The sequence below is a fragment of the Amphiura filiformis genome, chromosome 6, assembly GCF_039555335.1.
Source record: "Amphiura filiformis chromosome 6, Afil_fr2py, whole genome shotgun sequence".
In the NCBI taxonomy this organism is placed as follows: Eukaryota; Metazoa; Echinodermata; class Ophiuroidea; order Amphilepidida; family Amphiuridae; genus Amphiura; species Amphiura filiformis.
The window spans coordinates 62,549,931-62,576,260 of record NC_092633.1 but is presented as its reverse complement, the minus strand read 5'-3'; the positions used below and the strand labels follow the sequence as shown (position 1 = coordinate 62,576,260).

Here is a 26,330-nt window from a genome sequence, read left to right as displayed (position 1 = left end):
TCGGAATGTGTGATACCTTTAGGTATGTCGCCCAATTTGTATCAAAAAATCTGGCAACTGGATAAAATCAACAACAAAAAATTCCCTGCAAAACTATCCTAATGTACGTAAATAGGGTTGATCAGGCAACATGCTAACAAAGGAATGTGTGTTATTAAGTTTCAACTCCACAATGCCTCGGCTAGGTTTCCGCCTGGTTAGACATATCAAATTAATTCTTCCCGCTTAGCATAAAACCACTTTGTCTCACTTCCTGCAACTCAACAGTGTACATAAGTGTGCTAGTCAAGGATTTGTGAGTTGCCTCCAGGCTAGGTTTCCGGTTAGACAAATTGATTGTTCCCCTACTTGGGTCAGCTCAAGGTCATAATAGTTGAAGACAGGATATGAGATACAGGGGGATTTTTTTCTGTGTAGAATATCAATTTTTTTTGGATAAGTTGAAATGCAGGGGAATTTTTTCCCCTGCATTTTTTTTTGGATAAGTTGAAATGCAGGGGAAATTTTTCCGTGTAATTTGGATTGGGGTGAATTAAAATGTAAGGAGTTTTTTCTGTGTAATCCTGTGTAAATTGTTTTTCTGTGTAATCCTGTGTAAATTGTTTTTCTGTGTAATCCTGTGTAAATTGTTTTTCTGTGTAATCCTGTGTAAATTGTTTTTCTGTGTAATCCTGTGTAAATTGTTTTTCTGTGTAATCCTGTGTAAATTATTTTTCTGTGTAATCCTGTGTAAATTGTTTTTCTGTGTCATCCTGTGTAAATTGTTTTTCTGTGTAATCCTGTGTAAATTGTTTTTCTGTGTAATCCTGTGTAAATTGTTTTTCTGTGTAATCCTGTGTAAATTGTTTTTCTGTGTAATCCTGTGTAAATTGTTTTTCTGTGTAATCCTGTGTAAATTGTTTTTCTGTGTAATCCTGTGTAAATTGTTTTTCTGTGTAATCCTGTGTAAATTGTTTTTCTGTGTAATCCTGTGTAAATTGTTTTTCTGTGTAATCCTGTGTTGTTATTTTTCTGTGTAATCCTGTGTAAATTGTTTTTCTGTGTAATCCTGTGTAAATTGTTTTTCTGTGTAATCCTGTGTAAATTGTTTTTCTGTGTAATCCTGTGTTGTTATTTTTGAACAATTTACAGGGAAGAATACAGGGAAGCTTAGGGTAAAATTTTATAGGGGAGATACAGGGTATTAAAAGTTTTGTGTGTATTTTTGTGTTAAGAGTTTTTTTTGATTTTACAGGGAAAATACAAGGGTGTTCCAGAATCCCCCTTTTTATACTACTAAGAGTAACAAAATGCATTAAATTTAAGCTATCTTCGGTAGATAGCAAATGCGCATGAATTCTTTATAACGGGAAAAACTCATTTTAAAACACGTTTCATGAGCAGAAATATTTTGATTGAAATAAACAAAATACAGTCTTACGCAACTTTTGATTAGTAATACTATGACTGGGAAAAAGTCAGTTTGTGAATAAAGCTAAAAAAAGGTTTTTCAGTATTAACTTGTTTCTCATGCACTTCGACAACGCACGTATTAATCATCCATGGTTTTGCTATTCTACTGAAGATGATTGACAGATCGAATGTCGCGCGGGATTGCGTAAGAAACGCGATAATTTGATACTGCACGCGTTATGCGCGCATCCGTTACGCTTATGATGTTCTCGTACTCCGTTTCAAAAATAATGTCACAACACTCTGCAGACCTAACTGCTTGAATATTTTAACTTAATCTTCAGTAGATAGCACTAGGCCTACTGGAGACCCAAATTACACCATCAATTTAATTTAAGCTATCGTCAGTTGTAATAGTTGTAATAATAAAAACACGAATTTACCATAACTTTAAATTAAATGAAAATGTGGCGAGACATGCCGTAATTTGCTCAATTCTGGTGCCGGTGTCTATAGAGCTCCTGCATTGATTTACATGGGTAATATCAAAATTGAAATATCTCAAGAACCCAATACCGTATGACGCTGAAACAAATTTTGAAATAAAGCTTTTGCATTTCTTTATCTGTTTCATGTCAGTTGGTGTTTGTTGCATTCGTGTGGTTTTGCTATCAACTGCAGGTAGCTCAAATTTAAATGCCCGTTGGTTGTCGTTTTTGTCTGCTGAACGAGATAAAGCGATTTTTATAGAATCATTTTACTGGTATGCTATCGTCTGAAGGGGCACACCACCATAAGATTCCGCGGTGAAAAAGTGCAACCCGTAAATAGTCCCTGTAAAACGTAGAAATTGAGTTTATTGCGATATCTTGTTTTGGTTTATAATTTTAAACTCATGTGTTTTTTTTGTTCTATCTACTGAATAGGTATATAGCTGAAATAAAATGCAGGCCTATGTTGTCATTTTTGCCCCCTGCGCGAGATAGAGTGATATTTTCGAATCGAATTAGGTTTACTGGTGCTATATCTACTGAGAATCAAATTAAAATTCCAAGTGTTGCGACATTTTGTTGTGGTTTAATTTTAAATTCATGTGTTTTCTTTCTTATCTACTGAAGATAGTTGAAATAAAATGCAGGCCTACGTTGTCATTTTTTTTTCTTGAACGAGATGGAGTGATATGTTAGAATTGGGCCTGCTGGTGCTATAAATATCTACTGAAGATCCAAATAAAATTTAAAGCAGTGAAGACTTGCTTTAAACATGTTTATTTAGTGCTTGCTGTTAAAATGTTTATTTTTTACCACCATACTGGAAATTTCTTTGTCTTCAGTAGATAGCACCACTAACAGGGTTCAACAATAATAAGCTATCTCTTTGAGACAAAATGACAACATGCATTTAGTTTGAGTTATCTTCAGTAGATAGGAAAAACACGTGAATTCAACACAATTATTATGCCTATAGAAAAAGAAAATATCGCAACACTTAGAAATTTTGCTTTGATCTTGAATAGATAGCGCCACTATCACAATTCTAAAAACATCAACTTATTTCGTTCAAGAGATAAGAGTAACAAAATGCATTAAATTTAAGCTATCTTCGGTAGATAGCAAATGCGCATGAATTCTTTATAACGGGAAAAACTCATTTTAAAACACGTTTCATGAGCAGAAATATTTTGATTGAAATAAACAAAATACAGTCTTACGCAACTTTTGATTAGTAATACTATGACTGGGAAAAAGTAAGTTTGTGAATAAAGCTAAAAAAAGGTTTTTCAGTATTAACTTGTTTCTCATGCACTTCGACAACGCACGTATTAATCATCCATGGTTTTGCTATTCTACTGAAGATGATTGACAGATCGAATGTCGCGCGGGATTGCGTAAGAAACGCGATAATTTGATACTGCACGCGTTATGCGCGCATCCGTTACGCTTATGATGTTCTCGTACTCCGTTTCAAAAATAATGTCACAACACTCTGCAGACCTAACTGCTTGAATATTTTAACTTAATCTTCAGTAGATAGCACTAGGCCTACTGGAGACCCAAATTACACCATCAATTTAATTTAAGCTATCGTCAGTTGTAATAGTTGTAATAATAAAAACACGAATTTACCATAACTTTAAATTAAATGAAAATGTGGCGAGACATGCCGTAATTTGCTCAATTCTGGTGCCGGTGTCTATAGAGCTCCTGCATTGATTTACATGGGTAATATCAAAATTGAAATATCTCAAGAACCCAATACCGTATGACGCTGAAACAAATTTTGAAATAAAGCTTTTGCATTTCTTTATCTGTTTCATGTCAGTTGGTGTTTGTTGCATTCGTGTGGTTTTGCTATCAACTGCAGGTAGCTCAAATTTAAATGCCCGTTGGTTGTCGTTTTTGTCTGCTGAACGAGATAAAGCGATTTTTATAGAATCATTTTACTGGTATGCTATCGTCTGAAGGGGCACACCACCATAAGATTCCGCGGGGAAAAAGTGCAACCCGCAAATAGTCCCTGTAAAACGTAGATATTGAGTTTATTGCGATATCTTGTTTTGGTTTATAATTTTAAACTCATGTGTTTTTTTTGTTCTATCTACTGAATAGGTATATAGCTGAAATAAAATGCAGGCCTATGTTGTCATTTTTGCCCCCTGCGCGAGATAGAGTGATATTTTCGAATCGAATTAGGTTTACTGGTGCTATATCTACTGAGAATCAAATTAAAATTCCAAGTGTTGCGACATTTTGTTGTGGTTTAATTTTAAATTCATGTGTTTTCTTTCTTATCTACTGAAGATAGTTGAAATAAAATGCAGGCCTACGTTGTCATTTTTGTCTCCTGAACGAGATGGAGTGATATGTTAGAATTGGGCCTGCTGGTGCTATAAATATCTACTGAAGATCCAAATAAAATTTAAAGCAGTGAAGACTTGCTTTAAACATGTTTATTTAGTGCTTGCTTTTAAAATGTTTATTTTTTACCACCATACTGGAAATTTCTTTGTCTTCAGTAGATAGCACCACTAACAGGGTTCAACAATAATAAGCTATCTCTTTGAGACAAAATGACAACATGCATTTAGTTTGAGTTATCTTCAGTAGATAGGAAAAACACGTGAATTCAACACAATTATTAAACCAAAAAAAAAAAAAATATCGCAACACTTAGAAATTTTGCTTTGATCTTGAATAGATAGCGCCACTATCACAATTCTAAAAACATCAACTTATTTCGTTCAAGAGATAAGAGTAACAAAATGCATTAAATTTAAGCTATCTTCGGTAGATAGCAAATGCGCATGAATTCTTTATAACGGAAAAACTCATTTTAAAACACGTTTCATGAGCAGAAATATTTTGATTGAAATAAACAAAATACAGTCTTACGCAACTTTTGATTAGTAATACTATGACTGGGAAAAAGTCAGTTTGTGAATAAAGCTAAAAAAAGGTTTTTCAGTATTAACTTGTTTCTCATGCACTTCGACAACGCACGTATTAATCATCCATGGTTTTGCTATTCTACTGAAGATGATTGACAGATCGAATGTCGCGCGGGATTGCGTAAGAAACGCGATAATTTGATACTGCACGCGTTATGCGCGCATCCGTTACGCTTATGATGTTCTCGTACTCCGTTTCAAAAATAATGTCACAACACTCTGCAGACCTAACTGCTTGAATATTTTAACTTAATCTTCAGTAGATAGCACTAGGACTACTGGAGACCCAAATTACACCATCAATTTAATTTAAGCTATCGTCAGTTGTAATAGTTGTAATAATAAAAACACGAATTTACCATAACTTTAAATTAAATGAAAATGTGGCGAGACATGCCGTAATTTGCTCAATTCTGGTGCCGGTGTCTATAGAGCTCCTGCATTGATTTACATGGGTAATATCAAAATTGAAATATCTCAAGAACCCAATACCGTATGACGCTGAAACAAATTTTGAAATAAAGCTTTTGCATTTCTTTATCTGTTTCATGTCAGTTGGTGTTTGTTGCATTCGTGTGGTTTTGCTATCAACTGCAGGTAGCTCAAATTTAAATGCCCGTTGGTTGTCGTTTTTGTCTGCTGAACGAGATAAAGCGATTTTTTATAGAATCATTTTACTGGTATGCTATCGTCTGAAGGGGGCACACCACCATAAGATTCCGCGGTGAAAAAGTGCAACCCGTAAATAGTCCCTGTAAAACGTAGAAATTGAGTTTATTGCGATATCTTGTTTTGGTTTATAATTTTAAACTCATGTGTTTTTTTTGTTCTATCTACTGAATAGGTATATAGCTGAAATAAAATGCAGGCCTATGTTGTCATTTTTGCCCCCTGCGCGAGATAGAGTGATATTTTCGAATCGAATTAGGTTTACTGGTGCTATATCTACTGAGAATCAAATTAAAATTCCAAGTGTTGCGACATTTTGTTGTGGTTTAATTTTAAATTCATGTGTTTTCTTTCTTATCTACTGAAGATAGTTGAAATAAAATGCAGGCCTACGTTGTCATTTTGTCTCCTGAACGAGATGGAGTGATATGTTAGAATTGGGCCTGCTGGTGCTATAAATATCTACTGAAGATCCAAATAAAATTTAAAGCAGTGAAGACTTGCTTTAAACATGTTTATTTAGTGCTTGCTTTTAAAATGTTTATTTTTTACCACCATACTGGAAATTTCTTTGTCTTCAGTAGATAGCACCACTAACAGGGTTCAACAATAATAAGCTATCTCTTTGAGACAAAATGACAACATGCATTTAGTTTGAGTTATCTTCAGTAGATAGGAAAAACACGTGAATTCAACACAATTATTATGCCTATAAAAAAAAAAAATATCGCAACACTTAGAAATTTTGCTTTGATCTTGAATAGATAGCGCCACTATCACAATTCTAAAAACATCAACTTATTTCGTTCAAGAGATAAGAGTAACAAAATGCATTAAATTTAAGCTATCTTCGGTAGATAGCAAATGCGCATGAATTCTTTATAACGGGAAAAACTCATTTTAAAACACGTTTCATGAGCAGAAATATATTGATTGAAATAAACAAAATACAGTCTTACGCAACTTTTGATTAGTAATACTATGACTGGGAAAAAGTCAGTTTGTGAATAAAGCTAAAAAAAGGTTTTTCAGTATTAACTTGTTTCTCATGCACTTCGACAACGCACGTATTAATCATCCATGGTTTTGCTATTCTACTGAAGATGATTGACAGATCGAATGTCGCGCGGGATTGCGTAAGAAACGCGATAATTTGATACTGCACGCGTTATGCGCGCATCCGTTACGCTTATGATGTTCTCGTACTCCGTTTCAAAAATAATGTCACAACACTCTGCAGACCTAACTGCTTGAATATTTTAACTTAATCTTCAGTAGATAGCACTAGGCCTACTGGAGACCCAAATTACACCATCAATTTAATTTAAGCTATCGTCAGTTGTAATAGTTGTAATAATAAAAACACGAATTTACCATAACTTTAAATTAAATGAAAATGTGGCGAGACATGCCGTAATTTGCTCAATTCTGGTGCCGGTGTCTATAGAGCTCCTGCATTGATTTACATGGGTAATATCAAAATTGAAATATCTCAAGAACCCAATACCGTATGACGCTGAAACAAATTTTGAAATAAAGCTTTTGCATTTCTTTATCTGTTTCATGTCAGTTGGTGTTGTTGCATTCGTGTGGTTTTGCTATCAACTGCAGGTAGCTCAAATTTAAATGCCCGTTGGTTGTCGTTTTTGTCTGCTGAACGAGATAAAGCGATTTTTTATAGAATCATTTTACTGGTATGCTATCGTCTGAAGGGGGCACACCACCATAAGATTCCGCGGTGAAAAAGTGCAACCCGTAAATAGTCCCTGTAAAACGTAGAAATTGAGTTTATTGCGATATCTTGTTTTGGTTTATAATTTTAAACTCATGTGTTTTTTTTGTTCTATCTACTGAATAGGTATATAGCTGAAATAAAATGCAGGCCTATGTTGTCATTTTTGCCCCCTGCGCGAGATAGAGTGATATTTTCGAATCGAATTAGGTTTACTGGTGCTATATCTACTGAGAATCAAATTAAAATTCCAAGTGTTGCGACATTTTGTTGTGGTTTAATTTTAAATTCATGTGTTTTCTTTCTTATCTACTGAAGATAGTTGAAATAAAATGCAGGCCTACGTTGTCATTTTTGTCTCCTGAACGAGATGGAGTGATATGTTAGAATTGGGCCTGCTGGTGCTATAAATATCTACTGAAGATCCAAATAAAATTTAAAGCAGTGAAGACTTGCTTTAAACATGTTTATTTAGTGCTTGCTTTTAAAATGTTTATTTTTTACCACCATACTGGAAATTTCTTTGTCTTCAGTAGATAGCACCACTAACAGGGTTCAACAATAATAAGCTATCTCTTTGAGACAAAATGACAACATGCATTTAGTTTGAGTTATCTTCAGTAGATAGGAAAAACACGTGAATTCAACACAATTATTATGCCTAGAAAAAGAAAATATCGCAACACTTAGAAATTTTGCTTTGATCTTGAATAGATAGCGCCACTATCACAATTCTAAAAACATCAACTTATTTCGTTCAAGAGATAAGAGTAACAAAATGCATTAAATTTAAGCTATCTTCGGTAGATAGCAAATGCGCATGAATTCTTTATAACGGGAAAAACTCATTTTAAAACACGTTTCATGAGCAGAAATATTTTGATTGAAATAAACAAAATACAGTCTTACGCAACTTTTGATTAGTAATACTATGACTGGGAAAAAGTCAGTTTGTGAATAAAGCTAAAAAAAGGTTTTTCAGTATTAACTTGTTTCTCATGCACTTCGACAACGCACGTATTAATCATCCATGGTTTTGCTATTCTACTGAAGATGATTGACAGATCGAATGTCGCGCGGGATTGCGTAAGAAACGCGATAATTTGATACTGCACGCGTTATGCGCGCATCCGTTACGCTTATGACGTTCTCGTACTCCGTTTCAAAAATAATGTCACAACACTCTGCAGACCTAACTGCTTGAATATTTTAACTTAATCTTCAGTAGATAGCACTAGGCCTACTGGAGACCCAAATTACACCATCAATTTAATTTAAGCTATCGTCAGTTGTAATAGTTGTAATAATAAAAACACGAATTTACCATAACTTTAAATTAAATGAAAATGTGGCGAGACATGCCGTAATTTGCTCAATTCTGGTGCCGGTGTCTATAGAGCTCCTGCATTGATTTACATGGGTAATATCAAAATTGAAATATCTCGTTTTTGTCTGCTGAACGAGATAAAGCGTTCATACATACTCACGATATAACGACGTTTCTGATTGGATTTGCGCCCTTTTTTGCTGGTCATAAATACCGTTTATGACCAGTACGCAGGGCATAAACAAGCTGCGTCACGCAGCGTTGGAACACAATTAACACGATCCACGATTTGCTAGTGTTGCGTATACGCGCATGTCACCGCGCCCATCTCACGCGGAGCGCAAAAGATGACGCGTATCACGCGTTGACTCCCGGCCGTTGACCTCATGAGCCGAGCTGCTTCCTGCAAGTAGGCCTACTCATTTTCTTCCAATTTATGAAGGAAAACGGTATGGAAATGTTATTTAAACTTGTAAACCCTTATTATTTTCATCTGTATTGAATTGTTAAGAATGTTGGGTATGTATGACGGGGTTCATTCATAGGATTTCAGGCATGATCGCTGTTTATGCCCTCGGCTCTCGCCTCGGGCATAAACAGCGATCATGCCCTCAATCCTATGAATGAACCCCTAAATATTTTATAGAATCATTTTACTGGTATGCTATCGTCTGAAGGGGGCACACCACCATAAGATTCCGCGGTGAAAAAGTGCAACCCGTAAATAGTCCCTGTAAAACGTAGAAATTGAGTTTATTGCGATATTTTGTTTTGGTGTATTACTTTAAACTCATGTGGTTTTTTTGTTCTATCTACTGAATAGGTATATAGCTGAAATAAAATGCAGGCCTATGTTGTCATTTTTGCCCCCTGCGCGAGATAGAGTGATATTTTCGAATCGAATTAGGTTTACTGGTGCTATATCTACTGAGAATCAAATTAAAATTCCAAGTGTTGTGACATTTTGTTGTGGTTTAGTTTTAAATTCATGTGTTTTCTTTCTTATCTACTGAAGATAGTTGAAATAAAATGCAGGCCTACGTTGTCATTTTTGTCTCCTGAACGAGATGGAGTGATATGTTAGAATTGGGCCTGCTGGTGCTATAAATATCTACTGAAGATCCAAATAAAATTTAAAGCAGTGAAGACTTGCTTTAAACATGTTTATTTAGTGCTTGCTTTTAAAATGTTTATATTAACCACCATACTGGAAATTTCTTTGTCTTCAGTAGATAGCACCACTAACGGGGTTCAACAATAATAAGCTATCTCTTTGAGACAAAATGACAACATGCATTTAGTTTGAGTTATCTTCAGTAGATAGGAAAAACACGTGAATTCAACACAATTATTATGCCTAGAAAAAGAAAATATAGCAACACTTAGAAATTTTGCTTTGATCTTGAATAGATAGCGCCACTATCACAATTCTAAAAACATCAACTTATTTCGTTCAAGAGATAAGAGTAACAAAATGCATTAAATTTAAGCTATCTTCGGTAGATAGCAAATGCGCATGAATTCTTTATAACGGAAAAACTCATTTTAAAACACGTTTCATGAGCAGAAATATTTTGATTGAAACAAACAAAATACAGTCTTACGCAACTTTTGATTAGTAATACTATGACTGGGAAAAAGTCAGTTTGTGAATAAAGGTTTTTCAGTATTAACTTGTTTCTCATGCACTTCGACAACGCACGTATTAATCATCCATGGTTTTGCTATTCTACTGAAGATGATTGTGAGATATTATACACCAGAAAACCAATCAAATTACGTGAATTCTTTACAAGACGCACCCATTGAATAAGAATATAGAATCATTTTACTGGTATGCTATCGTCTGAAGGGGTACACCACCATAAGATTCCGCGGTGAAAAAGTGCAACCCGTAAATAGTCCCTGTAAAACGTAGAAATTGAGTTTATTTGTTTAATTTTTCAGCCAATATGAGTCTGAGATACCGGTACCTTGCAATATTAAACCTGGGATGGTTTTGAAGAAATTATGAGCAGAAAAAATGATTTTAAATCTGTCCTGGCGGACTAATCGCGCAAATCATGTATCGATGTAAAATCCCAAGAATTGAGTTTTGAACCGCTTAGAAATCACGGGATGGGGTAAAAATGTCAAATTTGCAACATTGGCGATCTATGTGCAAAATATATATATATTAGGGTAAATTGGGGTAAATGGAACGCTTAAGCAATAAATCACTTTCTGTGGTCAGGAGGGTATCCATATATGATTTTTGTTTGTTTCAATAAGTAGATAATATGTTTTTACAACTTGTTTTAACAGATAAACTCCCATTTTATGGCTTTGTTTCTTGTATCGGTCCAAATACATGCATGGTCATGGTGTTCCAGTTACCCCAACAAATTGGGGTAAATGGAACAGTGGGATGGGTAATTGGAACACGGGGCATTACTTGCAAGGAGCCTACATTCATAGCTATATATTTACATTGAAAAGACATCAGAATATTTTATTTAACATATATTTTGTGACTAAACAAAAGATTAACAAAAATAATTTTGTTTTCATGTTTTTTTATAAACGTGGTAAAATACCACGTAAAAATACACTTTCTCTCGATACATAACAGAAAAAAATGGTTTTTCAGATTTTAAAAAAAATCAATAGGAGGCCTAATCTACCATGAATTACCGGTAGTTATTTGTAGTATATAATTTCATAATAATTAAACCAATTAGTAAAAAAATATTAACATGTTATATATATTTGAAGTCAGTCAACCGTGTTCCATTTACCCCAAGTAGATCTGTTGTGGGGTAAATGGAACACCAAACTAATTAATTAGCTAATTAGCATATTAATTTGCATAATTTCATCATTAAAATCTGCTATTTTATTGTTTAAAACATTTATGTTATTGTAGATAACAAACATATTGCCAATATTGTAAGACAACTCTCAGCACAACATTCAAATATTTAGGAATCAATACCCTAGTAAATTAGTAATGTTCACTGAACCGTATATAGCACCACTTCATGGTCAGTGACAACATTTGAGATTCTTCCACTCAAATACCGAGTAAACCCACGCTTGGGGTATGAGGGAATTGTATTCTCAGCGTTCCATTTACCCCACCGTTCCATTTACCCCAATTTACCCTACAGCTTAAGGATTATCCTATAACCATGTCCAATTTCATTGCTCTATCTATTGCAGGGGAAAAAATTAGAAGAGATTTCCGAGAGGCGTTTTTGCACGTTGGGAAGCGTATAATGGTGATGTGCATGCCCCTGAAGATCAAACTTAATTAAAATTTCAAACGTTGCGATATTTTGTTTTGGTTTATAATTTTAAATTCATGTGTTTTTTTTGTTCTATCTACTGAATAGGTATATAGCTGAAATAAAATGCAGGCCTATGTTGTCATTTTTGCCCCCTGCGCGAGATAGAGTGATATTTTCGAATCGAATTAGGTTTAGGCCTATAACCTTTTTGCCCCGGGATTTTGCGTACCGTACTGAATCCTTAGATTTGCCGTACCTATACTGATGATCATCATCTATTCAAACGCGTGTTAGGCAATGTTTTTTGGAGAATTATTATTTTGCATGTTAAGTTTTGCTTTGCTTGCTATCTTCTAAGCATTTAAGGCCTACAAAAGGCCCGTAGGCCTACTGATCATCTAGAACGCGTGTTAGGAAATGTTTTTGTAACATTATTATTTAGCATGTTTGCGTATAGGCCCCTACTGAATCCTTAGATTTGTCTATAACAAAAGTTTACTTATCTCAATTATTAATAATTTGCCATAAAATTTGTATTAGTTGAGAGTAGGCCTATACCAGACATATTGAATTGCATTTTTAATAGGATTAGTAGGCCTACAATGTCCTTCAAATTTTGAAAATCGCGATATCGACCTAATAGGCCTACAAATTTTATGACAAATTATTAAAATTTGATTTTTTTATATTAAATTTTGATATTATTTTAACAGTCCTCGAAGTAGGCTAAACTTTATAAATCTTATGATATGTATAGGCCCAGGCCTACTTAAGTGTAAGTAGCTGGGATGAAAAGTCGACGATCAATTGAAAATTCTGATCTTCATATTGAAGGAGTAGGCCTAACCTTTTTTCCCCAAAAGACCTAAATTTGTTTGGTGTTTTTTTGGTGTGTGTGGGGGGATTCTACATCTTCAATACGAACGGTCAAAATTTTCAATTGATCGTCGGATTTTCATCCAAGCTACCGGTACACATTATTAGTTAAAATTTAGATTTATAAAGTTTACTTCGAGGATTCAAAAATATCAATTTTTAATCATTTGCCATCCTGAGCCTATGTCGCGAATTTCAAAAAATCAAAATAGGCCAATTTGATAATTATCAGAACTAGGGGCCTACAGAAGGACATTCTTTGTATTCAGAATGGCTGGAATGCGATTATTTGATATGTCTGATGTGCTCTCATGTCCTACAAAAAATACTGTCTAAACGTTCATACCCAGTACCCCAGCCCTAATTAAATAAAAAACTCGGATAAAACAACGCCTTGAACTTTTTTTTTTTTTTTTTTTCACTTTCATGGCCTATTAGTTTTCCCTGCTTTTTTTTTTGTGGAAAAAAACGCCACCATCACAGCTTTTGCCAGCTGTTATTTAAATGACCTATGACCTGTCTTACCCACAATGCCGTGCTGTTAGCACAGTAAGCTGCCATATTATATCCCAAAGCAAAACTTTCTGGTTTTGTTGTCGTCGTTGTTTTACTTTCTTCGTCAATTAGGCCATTTTGTGGCCATTTACAGGGTAATGCATGCCTCTCACAAGTGCTGAAAAGAAATCTGCTCTCAAAACAAGTTCTGATCGTTCGTCAAGGAAGCGTAGACCCTCAGAAAATAATCATCATCACTCGGAAAGAAAACGATCGAAAGCCGATTCTGACACGGACAGCTCATGTGGTGGTCAAAAAATGGGTGAAGCAACACCAAAACGGGCAAATTTTTCTGCCCTCAGCCCTCCTAATAATGGTTTTACCAGCAGAGCATCTCCTCTAGCTAACAACAAGCCCAGTAGCTCAAAGAAGCTTGTGATAAAGAATTTCAAAGGTGAGCCAGGCTTCAGTTACATAAAATAAATTTATCATAAAAATTGTGTGTGATAATCCAATCAGGCAGGGTTCCTGTTAAGGTTTTAAAAATGTGCGTCCTGCTTCTGCTTCTGCTTTAAAACTTTCCAACACCCCAGGTGGGGTCAAGCGAAAAGGAAAACCGTAGCAGGCTTCCCGTTAAGGCTTAAAAAATGTGCGTCCATATGGACGCAAGTTTGCCGACAAGGTTGCAAAAACTTGCATCCAGACAAATATTTATGCGTCCATCTGAAATTCATGATCAATCATACCGGGAAACGCGCTGTGGCATGCCATGATCAGAACGGCCGGCAATCCCTTGTTGCTACACGTGCCCCCGCGGTCTACACCTCATCAAACATCGGTCGTTCAAATAAAATAAAGATGCATTTTCCATGATATTCCATCTCCAGTCGCTATAATAAATTTTCTCATTTCTGTGTCAGTTTTGGTCCGAAATGTGGTCAGAAACATATGCAAAAACATGCACAAACTCTGCCAAAAACACATTTTCGTAGTTTCGCACTTCTTCTTAAGATTAATGTGTGGTTGATGCTAAAACTTCTAAATCACGTGCTGCCACAATAAATAAATAAAAAGTTATCATTTTGATTTTGTCTTTAAAATTGCTTTTATTCATCGTAACAATAATATTAATAAAGGAAAGGCAGATTATTGATGAGAAAATAAACTTAAGGGGGTACTACACCCCTCGACAAATTTGTGTATATTTTTGCATTTTTCTCAAAAACTAATAACACAGTGGTAACAAAAGTTATGTACATTATAGGGGCAAGGAATCAATTACTACACTGGAATTTCAGTGACCCAAGACAAGCGGTTCATTATTTATGACAAGAAATAAGGTACCGCTAGGGCGTACCTCATTTCCTATCATAATAACTGAACCGCTTGTCTTGAGTCACTGAAATTTCAGTGTAGTAATTGGATTCCTTGCCCCAATATACATAACTTTTGTTACGGTGTCTTATTATTTTTTGAGAAAAATGCAAAAATAGTCACAAATTTACCACAGGGGTGTAGTACCCCTTAAAACATTAAATTTCTGAATATTGTCAGGTTGTAATAAATAATTAAATAAACATTAACCGCACATCGTCAGTCCGACACACCAGTAAACAAAGCAAATTTCATCTGAAGTGGGGGATTTCCCCATCAAACCCACGTTACGGAAAGTATGCAAAAAGTGCAAGATTTCCTGACGTTGCATTTACAAATATTGCAGAATTTACTTCAATTCTTAGCAGGTTGGTTAAATTTTGGGGCTTTTATTATTTTAGAAATATAAAAGAATGGAAATTTCTTAATTTTATCATCAATTAATGATTAAGTTTTGAAGTTTTGTCTGCGTCTACATGCTTATGAGATGACGCAAAATACGACCGGCCATCTGAAACTTAGCGTCCAAATTGGTAAAATGCGCGTCTGGGCGCAATGGCGCACACTAACGGGAAGCCTGGTCCAGTGGCGCAAGTTTGCTGACAAGGTTGCAAAAACTTGCGTCCAGACAGATTTGTGTGCGTCCATCTGAGATTCACGATAGGCCTGTACACACGTTACACATACATGACATACCTCGGGTCTACACCTCATCAAATGTTGATTGTTAAAATAAAATAAAAGTGCATTTTTGCTGTGATATTCCATCTCCATTCGCTATGATAATTTTTCTCATTTCTGTGTCAGTTTTGGTCCGAAGCGTGGTCAGAAACAGCTGCAAAAACATGCGCAAAGTCTGTTAATCTTTAGAAAATGTTCGTACTTTTACTTCCGCATTTCTTTTTTAAAATTAACATGTTGTTGATGCTATAAAGCTAAAACACGCGCTCAGGGTCTTAGCTAGCCACCCGTCTGGCCGTCATTTTAGACGGCCAGTTTGCTCCTGGGACGGGCAAAATTAATGCCTTTGACAGATGCTATATTATAAATTGTATGTTTTGAGAAGCTAAATTGCCCTTTGTAGTAACCCAATTTGTAGAACAAGGCCATATCAGCATATATTTGAACTCTTTGAACCCCCAATGGGCTATAGATGTCTGGTAAATGTTTTAAAGGTCTAATTAGGACAGGCAATTTTATTCAAATGACGGGTAACCCTCAATTTCTAGCTAAGACCCTGCACGCGCTGCCACAAATAATACAAAAAAAGGTTCTCTTTTGGATTTTGTCTTTAAAATTGCTTTTCTTCATCGAAAGAAGATTACTAATAAAGGAAACATAGATTATTTATGAGAAAATAAACTGAAAACTTTTAAAAAACAGAAATTGTCAGGTTGTGATAAATAATTTTAAAATAAACATTAACCGCACGTTAGCAGCACATCGTCAGTCTAGCATGCTTGCTTGTAAACAAATCAATCGGGACTTCCCCATCAAACAGCGATCGTTACGGAAAGCATGTAATAAGTGCATGATTTCCTGACGTTGCATTTACAAATATTGCAGAATTTACTTCAATTCTTAGCAGGTCAAAATTTTGGGGCTTTTATTTTCTTAAAATATAATTTAATAAAAATTTCCTTATTTTAATCATCAATTAATGATTAAATTTCAAAGTTTTGTCTGCGTCCACAGTATGCATGTGACATGGACGCAAAATACTTGATTAGCCATGTGAATATCGGCAGGACTCTCAAACTCTTAGTCTTAGTTTTAGATTTGCGTCTGTCAGTTTTTCAAATAGCATGCGGCCATTTTTCATTATTCATACGTCTTTTTTTAATTTGTTCATGTCATTTCATGATTTATGTACAGATCAAAGCTATTCTAGTAGTGGTATACTAATAAACAGACATGATCTAGCACTAGGGAGGACCTGCCGATTATTTGCATTTAAAATTAATAAATAAAGCATTCACAAGCAGCTTGTTGATCCAGAATTTGAAATCATTGTTTCAGAGCCTTTCCTTGTTATTGTGGAAATAATGAATTTTTTAAAATAATTTCATGCAGTAGGTTTTGGAAGCATGCGGGTGGTGGATGCAAATCTAAAACTTTCATTCCCATGGCCTAAGGATGCCACAGTTGGTGCAGTCAGTGAACCAGTCTAGTTCGAATAATTAGTCCCAGAACAAAATATTCATTCGATTTACTGACATTGATGATCTTTTTTTGGGATCTGGGCCTGAACTGGACTGGACAAAAAATGCACATGCATGCATGGGAACACTTCACAGCTTTTTAATTGCCTATTCAAGTTGTTTGAATCACTCTTATAATTGTTGACCATTCTGATGATATAGGCACCCACACATTTGCGACCACGTAGATCACACTGTAGTGAAGTAATCGCAGTGGGCATATAGCACAGCTTGTTTGCCATTTTGAATCGCCTAATCACATGTTGTGAAAACGGTTAAAAGAAAGTGAATTGATTTTTCATTTTTTTCATCACATGATATTAAAATAATACTAGTTCCACTTTTGAGGTGACGTCATTTTCATTCATAGTAGATCCGACTTCCGACGCTCCAATATTGCGCAAGCTGGGTATCTTGGTGGCTTTGAAGGTGAATTTTTGAGTCGTGTTGATCGCCAATTTCCAGACCTTTCCGGGTTTAGCGAGTAATTTTCATGCCCAAGCATCCCATCTTGCACGATCTCTGATGGAGCGATCACTGTAGTAAAGATCACCAATGATGTGCCCTATTGCCTCTCCCCATACAGGTGTACAAATGGGTACTGGCATTATTCAATGCTGGGAAGGTAAGAGTCCCTGTGGAGGAGGTGTAGTGAACACATGTACTAATAAAAAAGACTACAACTAAAATGTGAAATATTTCATTTTAACTGTATATGCGCATTTTGAAGGACTGAGAGCTTCCAAAATGTAACATCACTGAAGGTGAGAAGGCTGCCCTTCGTGATCTTAAGGCAGATTCATCCATTCTTGTTCTTCCTATTGACAAAGGCAGAACAACTGTAGTGCTATAAGAAAATCTATGTGGAGAAAGCTTATGAACTTCTCAGTGATTCCAACGTGACCCCACACCTATGTATCGTAATCAACTGGTGCAAGTTTTACAATCGTTAAGGGACAGTGGCGCTATTGACATTCCCACCTTCCTACATCATTGGATGTCCCCAAGTTTTATGGATTGCCTAAAATCCATAAGGCCGTTTGTCCTCTTCGTCCCATAGTTTCCAGTTGTGGTTCACTAACTTACAACTCTGCCAAATTGTGGTGGATCTCCTTGCACCATTGGTGGGGAAATCGGAGAGACCTTTAAAGAACAGTGCGGACTTATGTCTGGTTTTATTGTTGATGAAAGTGTCAACTTAGGGGGCCCAATTTTGTGCCTATTTTTGCATTTTTCTCAAAAATTATAGTGCATTGGTGACAAGTAAGGTATATTATAGGGGCAAGGACTACAACTACTGCACTGGTAAATTTATTTCAGCACAGACAGCAGTTGTGGAGTTACAGTCAAAAATGAGGGAAACCCAGTATTTGATCAATAAATCAATAACTACTCTCCTTGAGTTGCGGAATATTCAGTGCAGTAGTTGTAGTCCTTGCCCCTATAATATAAATATCTTACTTGTCACCAATGAATGCGTTATAATTTTTGAGAAAAATGCAAAATTATGCACAGAATTGGCCAGGGGTGTAGTTGATTCTCGCAAACAAGTTGATTTGCAAGAATCAAATTATTCCCGCAATATAATATTGCAGAAAAATGCTGCTGCCACCAACGATGGCCAGCGATATAGGCTACGTAAACAGCGTATTTATATCAAAACTTAGTTTTTGTCACTGTCCTCACGTCGATAAACGGAGTCTCAAGTCCATCGCACTACATTCTTCGTCCATGATGACGGTGTTTGTATGGGCCTCATGGTTGATAGGCAATCGGCCAAATCAGGGTGTCTCAATTCAGTCAGCAGTAGTTATCAAGGGTTATAGCGCCGCCATACATTTAATGTACAAATAATAAATTCAAATTCAAAATGACGGCTTTTAAATTAGGATTTATGGACTTAATGATTACTTGTTGATTAGAGTTGTAATATTTGTAAGACAATGATAGGTAGAATCATAATATTTTGAAGTTTAAAATATCTCCTTCAAAATCAAAATGCAATAAAATAAAAGATGACAATTTTCTTTAAAAAATGATGGTTCAACCATGTCTGCAGGTTAAATAATTACAAACTTACGACCAAAAGTATGTCGCCTTTTTATTGCCCAAATTTGCATTTTTTGGATCACAAAAAGTTTGTTCACCTCCTAAGTCCTAATCATGGCTTGCCATTTAGCATGACTCGACATTTTCCCATGCTAAATTTTAAACCATTTTAGCTAAAATGCGCTTTACTTTCATGATGTCCAGTTGCTTGTGTGTGGTTATTTAGGCATCACTGATGGTGAATACACCCTACATAAAGAGACTGTAACGCCTATTCCTTTGTGCCAATTGGAGTTCCCGACACGCTATTCATCGAGAGGTACCTAATCGGTAACTGACTTGACAGCGTATTAACGCTATAATAGGCAGGCTACTGTCAATAAGTGATGAAACGAAAGTCATGTGAAAGCGCCTATACTGAACGAGAGGTACCTTTTGTACTAGTCCATCCCAAGGGTGTGCGTGAGTTGTCGCATGCACACAAAACAGAGGTTCACCTACAATACAAACCTATTGGAGCGCCCAAATTGGTTTGGGCGCTCATTTGATTATACTCAGTGAACACGCTTTGCTCTACCATTTCGCTACGGACAGTTCAGCAGCATAGGCAAAGTGTGTGCTCTGTGTGGTGGATATAAGAATCTACACAAGTAAGTTGTAGACATTGTTTGCAGGCCTCGAAATAAGGCGGGCCCTCGGGCCCTCGGCCCCCGAAAATCAGTGAGGGCCCGCAAAAGATACAACCGGCGGGGCCGAAGGGCCCGCAAAATTTGTGGCAATTTTTTATCACTTACACTTAATCTTACTGCAGAATTCAACAGTCATGCAACACCAAAAATCACCCGACTATATTGCATTCTAAATTCACATTTCAGGAGAATTGAAGTAAATTCAAGGCCAAAAACATTGTTATTTACTTCAATCTTTAATAATATTTGATAGTTATGATGTTAAAGTAGGTGTAATAACTCTGTTTTTTCCCATAAAAGCCGCCCGATATTGTGTTTTTGGTACTTCGGGATAGCACAATACACCACCATAATATGCATGTACAGCAGGTCATGAATATTAATGAGGTTCTGTCACTGTAGCGGGTTTATAAATAGCCTGCATGACTTTTGCATATTAACCCTAACACTGACCCATGCTTTTTGGTATCGGAAGTCAGAGAAGATCCGATTTTTCAAGAAGAAGAAGAATTTTGACTTGGCACCCCGGATTCGAACCTTTGACCCCTCGCATGCCAAGCGAACGAACGCGACCGGTAGCTGCTCGGGTTATTGCTGCCCGGCCAGCAATTCCGTGATCATATCACACTTGGGTGATTGCGCCATCGCAGACCCTGGGATGCATGCATGTTATGAATTTTTCATCGTGGTATTTTGTGGTTTTTACTGGTGTTAGGGGTAAATCACTTTTGATTTTGATAAAATTGGAGATATACTGTCATATACAGGAAAAGAAAAAAGACTGATTAACCGGGACTGATACTAATGACAATGTTTAAAAACAAATCAATTCAAAATAAAATAAAAACTTTTTTTGAGAAAAAAAACCAGCAACCTCTAAAAATGGTTGCTTGCCCAATTTCTTTTTTCTTTGGGCTTCTCTCTTTCTATTCTTTCTAGTAATTCTTTATGTATTAATTAATTACCTAATTACTTAATTACTCCTACTTATTGAATAATCTATTCATTTGAATGTTAACATAATTGTGTGTTATTTGTTTCTTTATTTTCCTTAGGCTCCTTCACTCGCGGTCACTCCCAAATTTACCATGTTTACACTTTTTGGTGGGGTAACATAGGTTAAAATCAATGGCCCAAATTTGGGCCCCAAAAATTTGTGAGGGCCCTCAAACATTTAAGATCAAGGGCCCAAATGGCCCTCAGAAATTCTGGCTTATTTCGAGGCCTGATTGTTTGCCAATAGGTCTACATATAAGGATTTGAAGTAATTATGATATCACTCCTACTGTAGTATTTTTAAGGCCATTAGCCGTGGTCCACATCGTGTTTTATTATGTATAGGCCTACCATAATATTTTACATGAGCATCGCGTATATAGGAGTCTACCCTGGACCTCAAATGTGATATATTTGCTATATAACTCGAGAAGCATATAGCCATACTATTTCTGAATCAATCAATAAAGCAAAGCAAATCATACTTGTAGGCCTATAATACTATATTAAATATAATTGCGGACCAACTGATACAGCTCGATACGCCCAATGTATGAATAAACGCACCTAACAATAAAGTCGCCCAATTGAACAGCTGTAGGTGTCGACCGCACGACTTCATGAATATTGATTGGCAACATTTTCCAATATGTCAGCGATCAAATCAGACACAATAGAACAATAGACCCTTCAGTGCGTTGGTATCACCCTTCCGTACATTCAGGAGTTTTGGTACATGTCAAGCCTACCAACACCATTAAGAGCATGTTTGTATCACCTAAGTACAAACCCAAATGTGATCCTTCCTGTGTTATTAGGCATCAAGTGCAGCAATTATTCCTCCCAGTACATTGGAGAAATGAAACACCCTTTGTGCAAACTTCTCGCTGAGCACAAGAGGGAGTCCTCTTCAGATAGAGCTCACCTCAAATCAGAAGCACACAAGTTCGATGAGACTAATTTTGGACACAGACTCCAGAATCCAGATGGTTACAATGGGGCATTAAGGAGGCCTACAACATTACAGCACTGGATCCCGACCTCAACCAACCAGGACAAGGGATGACATTACGTGCCCCCATATCGATAAACCGATAAGCTTTATTGCTACTGTCACCATTCTGATGAAATAACACGGATGTGGTGATGATTATGAAATACAATTTAAGTAAGTCATTATTATGTTGAGAGAACTGTTTAAAACATTTTTATTTTACCATATTTGCACTTGCTGTTGTTTTTTCAGCTCGGCCTGAGCTACCAGAGAATTATCAAGAGCAGACATGGGAGCGTTTAGAGGAAGCTGTGCAAGCTATTCATACCAGCAGACCTATCAAATACAGCTTAGAGGAACTATACCAGGCAGTAGAGAACATGTGTTCACACAAGATGTCAGCACCATTATATGATAAACTCAAAGTGGTCTGTGAAGAGCACATACGTGTACAGATTGGCCAGTTCACTGGATATCCTTTACTGTTAATTATTAGATAAAATGGCACAATTTTGAGCACATTATCTTTTTATGCTTCTCTTCATGTTGGCTGATGTGATGATCTGACAGTTTGATTACAACAATATAGTGTAATGATATGTTGGTTTAAAACAAAGCAGAAAACATACATTTGGCAGGTATATGAAAATGTTTTTTTTTCTGTATCCTATTTTGGGCAATGGTGGAGGTCAATGCCAACTAAACTTTTACCAAAACTACAAGTTCATTTGGAATCTACAAATGTACAATGTATTAAACCCCATTTACACAGAGAGAAGTCAAGTTCAATTGCGACATCAATTCAGATTGCAACCGACAATTAGCATACATTATTTGTTGACAGGTATTTACACGGTAGGTGACTTCAAAACAAATTGTGAATTTGACTTTACTTTACATCACTTGCTCATGCTTCAAATAATCATTATTCATCAGTGAACTTGACTTCAAATTGCATGTTACACTGCAATAGTCAAGTTTGAAATCGAGTTTGAATTGGATAAAATTTGCTCCAGGTCGTCATTAGAAGTTGACTTCTGAAATCAAGTTCAAAACATCATATGACGATTTTGTTTACACACAAATGAAGTTGAGTTCAAAGTTGACTCAAGTTGAATTCAGGCTCTGTACGAGGTCTTAGTATTTTATGAAGTCTATACATTCCATTAATTATACCTCTGAACCAGCACATATGAGTGCATTTGTTTCCATGCTTTGTTTGTTTGCTTACATGTATCTATAAGTTGTTTCCTTAACTGAAAGCTACTGAAATGACAGATAGTTTATCTTACTTAAAACTGCTGAATACATGCTGGCAGGATCACTGTAGACAAATGGTAAGTTGACATCAATAAGTATACAAACCATGAAGCCAGGGATGGATCTAGCATCACTTGTGATGGTGACATTATTGGCTCATTACACAAATTTGACAACAAAACACATCACCATTTCTAATTCACATTATAAATACTGTACATATTATTATGTAATACACTGATTTCGAAATGTTTACCCCAGTGTGTATAATGTTAGAGTTTGGTGAGGCCTTTGCATCACACACGCATCCCTAATAGTATTATTCATGTTCGTCTTTTGCAATATATCAAAAATGACTTTGCCATGTATTTTCCGAGTATTGACACAAAAATCACTGGGGGGTCGATTTTTGGTATTTACAATTTACATACTTCAATTGTTAGAGCAATTCCTTTTTAGCGAGGAGCACCATGGTGCAATTTTTGTTTTTATTCTTATTTTGGGGCAAAACAAGAACAAGAAAGTCTAGGGTTGGGCCTGTTTTAGGGTTAGTTGGGTTACACCGACAATATAACAATACTTTTAGGTCTTGTGGTCAGACATGTAGTTACATGGTAGTACTGATGGAAGCTGTTTAGAGTACAAAGAAATGTTATGTTGAATACCAATACCATACTGAGGCTGTTGTAAGTGCGAAAGCATATGTTAAAAATATCATTGTAGCTCAAATTCTTTGTCAAATAAAACAAAAAATGTTTAAAATTTTTCTCCAATAATAGCTTGGCAATGCAATCTGTAAAATATGACATAATGATCTGAAGTGAATGCTTAAAAAAATGTCTTTCCCTTTTCTTTTTACCTTCAGATTATGATCAGAAGTATATTCTTATTCCTAGACAGAACATACGTCCTTCAAAATTCACTAGTTTCATCATTATGGTAAGTATTTTTATGCAGCAAGGTTGAAAAATGTGGGACGGCCATCACAAATGTGGGGCGGCCAAATTACAAATATATGCCTAAATTGAAATAAAGATATAAAGAAAAACATAACAAATTTCTCAAAAAGTGGGGTAGCCATGTCATCCCCGGCCGCCCGCTTGCTACTATGTCCAACCTCTTTCATCTGGCCATGATGGGACCAAATATTGTCAGGATATGTGAAACATCCAGATAAGTGATTATGTTTGAAGTACTCAAATTGGTATGAAATAGATATGTCCTTCTTGGGGTCCATCTCAATGCTTGGAACACATTTATGTGTCAAAGTATTAAAAATGTATTTTCCCACAGCCAGATAATAAAGATATCTACAGGTATAAAACTACATCTGGAGAAGCAAACTGTTATAAAATATGAGTTGCCTTCTCATAAGCACTAACATACTCACTCTACTGTGGTTTAATCTGATTGCAGAGATGATACTCTAAGATCGGCACCATGAATCCACATCCTCACTTTTCCACATCTGATAAATAAGCAGGAAGCATTGTTTTCATGTTGAAATAGCAGATTTTAGAACCTTCATAGTTTCTGGTTCCCAGGGACCAGAAAGCCCATGCACATAAGGTGGCCTAATTTAGACATTATGCTTAACATTAGTGCACTGGATAATGATGCAATGATAGGCCTACAGAGACTTACAAAAGATTTACTTCAGCTGCTTCATCAAATTCATCCTTTTGATTTTGAGCAATTCTAGGAGAAATAAGGTGAACTATATAATTATTGCCATTAAAACTAAAGTTTCTTTTTCTGTGCTTTTTCACACAGGGACATGGGCTTAGATTTATTCCGTACACACATCATCAGTAACAGAACAGTTCAGACAAGAACAGTAGATGGTCTGCTGCAATTGGTTGAAAGTGAACGTGGTGGTGATGTGGTTGACCATAGCCTGCTCAAAAGCTTGCTCAGAATGCTCTCAGATCTGCAGGTAAGAATATTGATTTGATTTATAACATGCAACTTAAATTCACCAAGTGGATGCAAATTGCTGTTGTGAAGCACATCGTACAGCTATAACACAATGAGATCAGATGAGACCAGAGTATGGAAAGACATCCAATTTTAAAATGCATTCAAGGAAAACAAGAGTATTCATGGAAAAACCTGCTAAGACACTACCATGCTCAATTACTGCACTGGAGAATTGGTCAAATTGACTCAGAGTCAGGGAATTAATCTCATTTGCCAATGGGCTGAGTCCTTGTGTATCAGCTCTATGTTTTTGATAATACAGAAATACAGAGTGATGTGAAGTACTCGGTGTAAACGAGCTGTTTGGGAACATAATTATTGTCACAGGGCAATTTCTTAGATAGAATTTGATTGGATCAACTAGTTAAATGGTAATCACAGCCATAATGTTAATCAAATGAAAAGATGTGTGTATACATTTCTTATGAATTATTTGAAGAGCTATTACGTTTTCTCTGTAGATATATGAAGATGCTTTTGAGAAAAGGTTTTTGGAGGCAACAGACAGACTGTATGCTGCAGAAGGAAGGAAACTTATGCATGAACGTGATGTAAGTATAGTAATTTTTCATATTTTAGATGAATCTTTACGATACTAACCTAATAATAGTACAAATAGTTCACAAGTAACATAATATTTACCAATGAAGTTAGAAGATAGATAGCTCAATTTTTAGATGCATATAAGTTACTAGATATGTTGTTTTCTGTTGAAAATCCTCTGCAAATGAGCTTGGTTATCCAGTTTTGAATTGATTGCAGCCTTTCAATGTCTGCAGTATTTGTATCCAAGAGAAGCCTACTATCATAGTTGATATGTGATAAGATTAGGGATCTTACAACTAGATGTCAGATGTGATGAAGTCCAAGAAATGTCTTACACAGAGTTGGAGAAACCAGGATTGGTCCCTGTGCCAAGCGGTCAAGTGGGCAGTACAAGATTGTATTTCCTTACAATTTGACATAATTTATTTACAGTAATTACAGAGATTGTGACTTCTAATACAAAAGCTAATTTCAAAATTGCAACTCATGCATTGTATCCCATTTTAGATAGATTTCAAGAGGCATTTGCAAACTTTACATTGAGATTTCATAAAATCATAATCTCTCAATTAAATGCGTCCATCCTTGCTTTTAAATAATTGCAAATCCATAAATATTGACATTGATTTGGTGCTGTTATTCTTGTTTTTGGCAGGTTCCTGAATTCCTTGCTCATGTAGATAGAAGACTAGAGGAGGAATCACAGAGAATTCTTCATTATTTAGACCACACAACAAGGAAACCACTCATAGCTTGTGTTGAGAAGCAGCTACTGGAAGTTCATATTGGAAATATTCTTCAGAAAGGTGAGCTCACTGCAGTATCATGATTAAGCTGTAGAGTACTTGTAATGGTTGGGTTTATCATTTTACTCTTGGGTTTTACTATGATCCCTAGTAATGGACATGCATTGACTTCACTCTTGGAAATGCAGTCAAATCACCTTTGGTAAAGAGAGTTCCAATAACATTAGCGGACCTCAGTGGACCAATCTTGCTGATGTGTAAAGCAGGTTTAAAGAGTACAGACCATG

At 35.9% G+C, this 26,330-nt stretch overlaps 1 protein-coding gene across 1 annotated transcript in view; it reads left to right on the top strand.

The window, feature by feature from the left end:
• The first annotated feature begins 13,255 nt into the window (after nt 1-13,255).
• LOC140155778 (cullin-4A-like) overlaps nt 13,256-26,330 on the top strand; it is a 28,182-nt gene continuing 15,107 nt past the window's right edge. Inside the window, exons 1-7 of the mRNA XM_072178739.1 lie at nt 13,256-13,662; nt 21,764-21,983; nt 22,779-22,848; nt 23,637-23,710; nt 24,545-24,707; nt 25,213-25,302; nt 25,953-26,103. Coding sequence (XP_072034840.1) covers nt 13,371-13,662; nt 21,764-21,983; nt 22,779-22,848; nt 23,637-23,710; nt 24,545-24,707; nt 25,213-25,302; nt 25,953-26,103 — 1,060 coding nt within the window. The 5' untranslated portion in view covers nt 13,256-13,370. The remainder of the gene's footprint in view (nt 13,663-21,763; nt 21,984-22,778; nt 22,849-23,636; nt 23,711-24,544; nt 24,708-25,212; nt 25,303-25,952; nt 26,104-26,330) is intronic.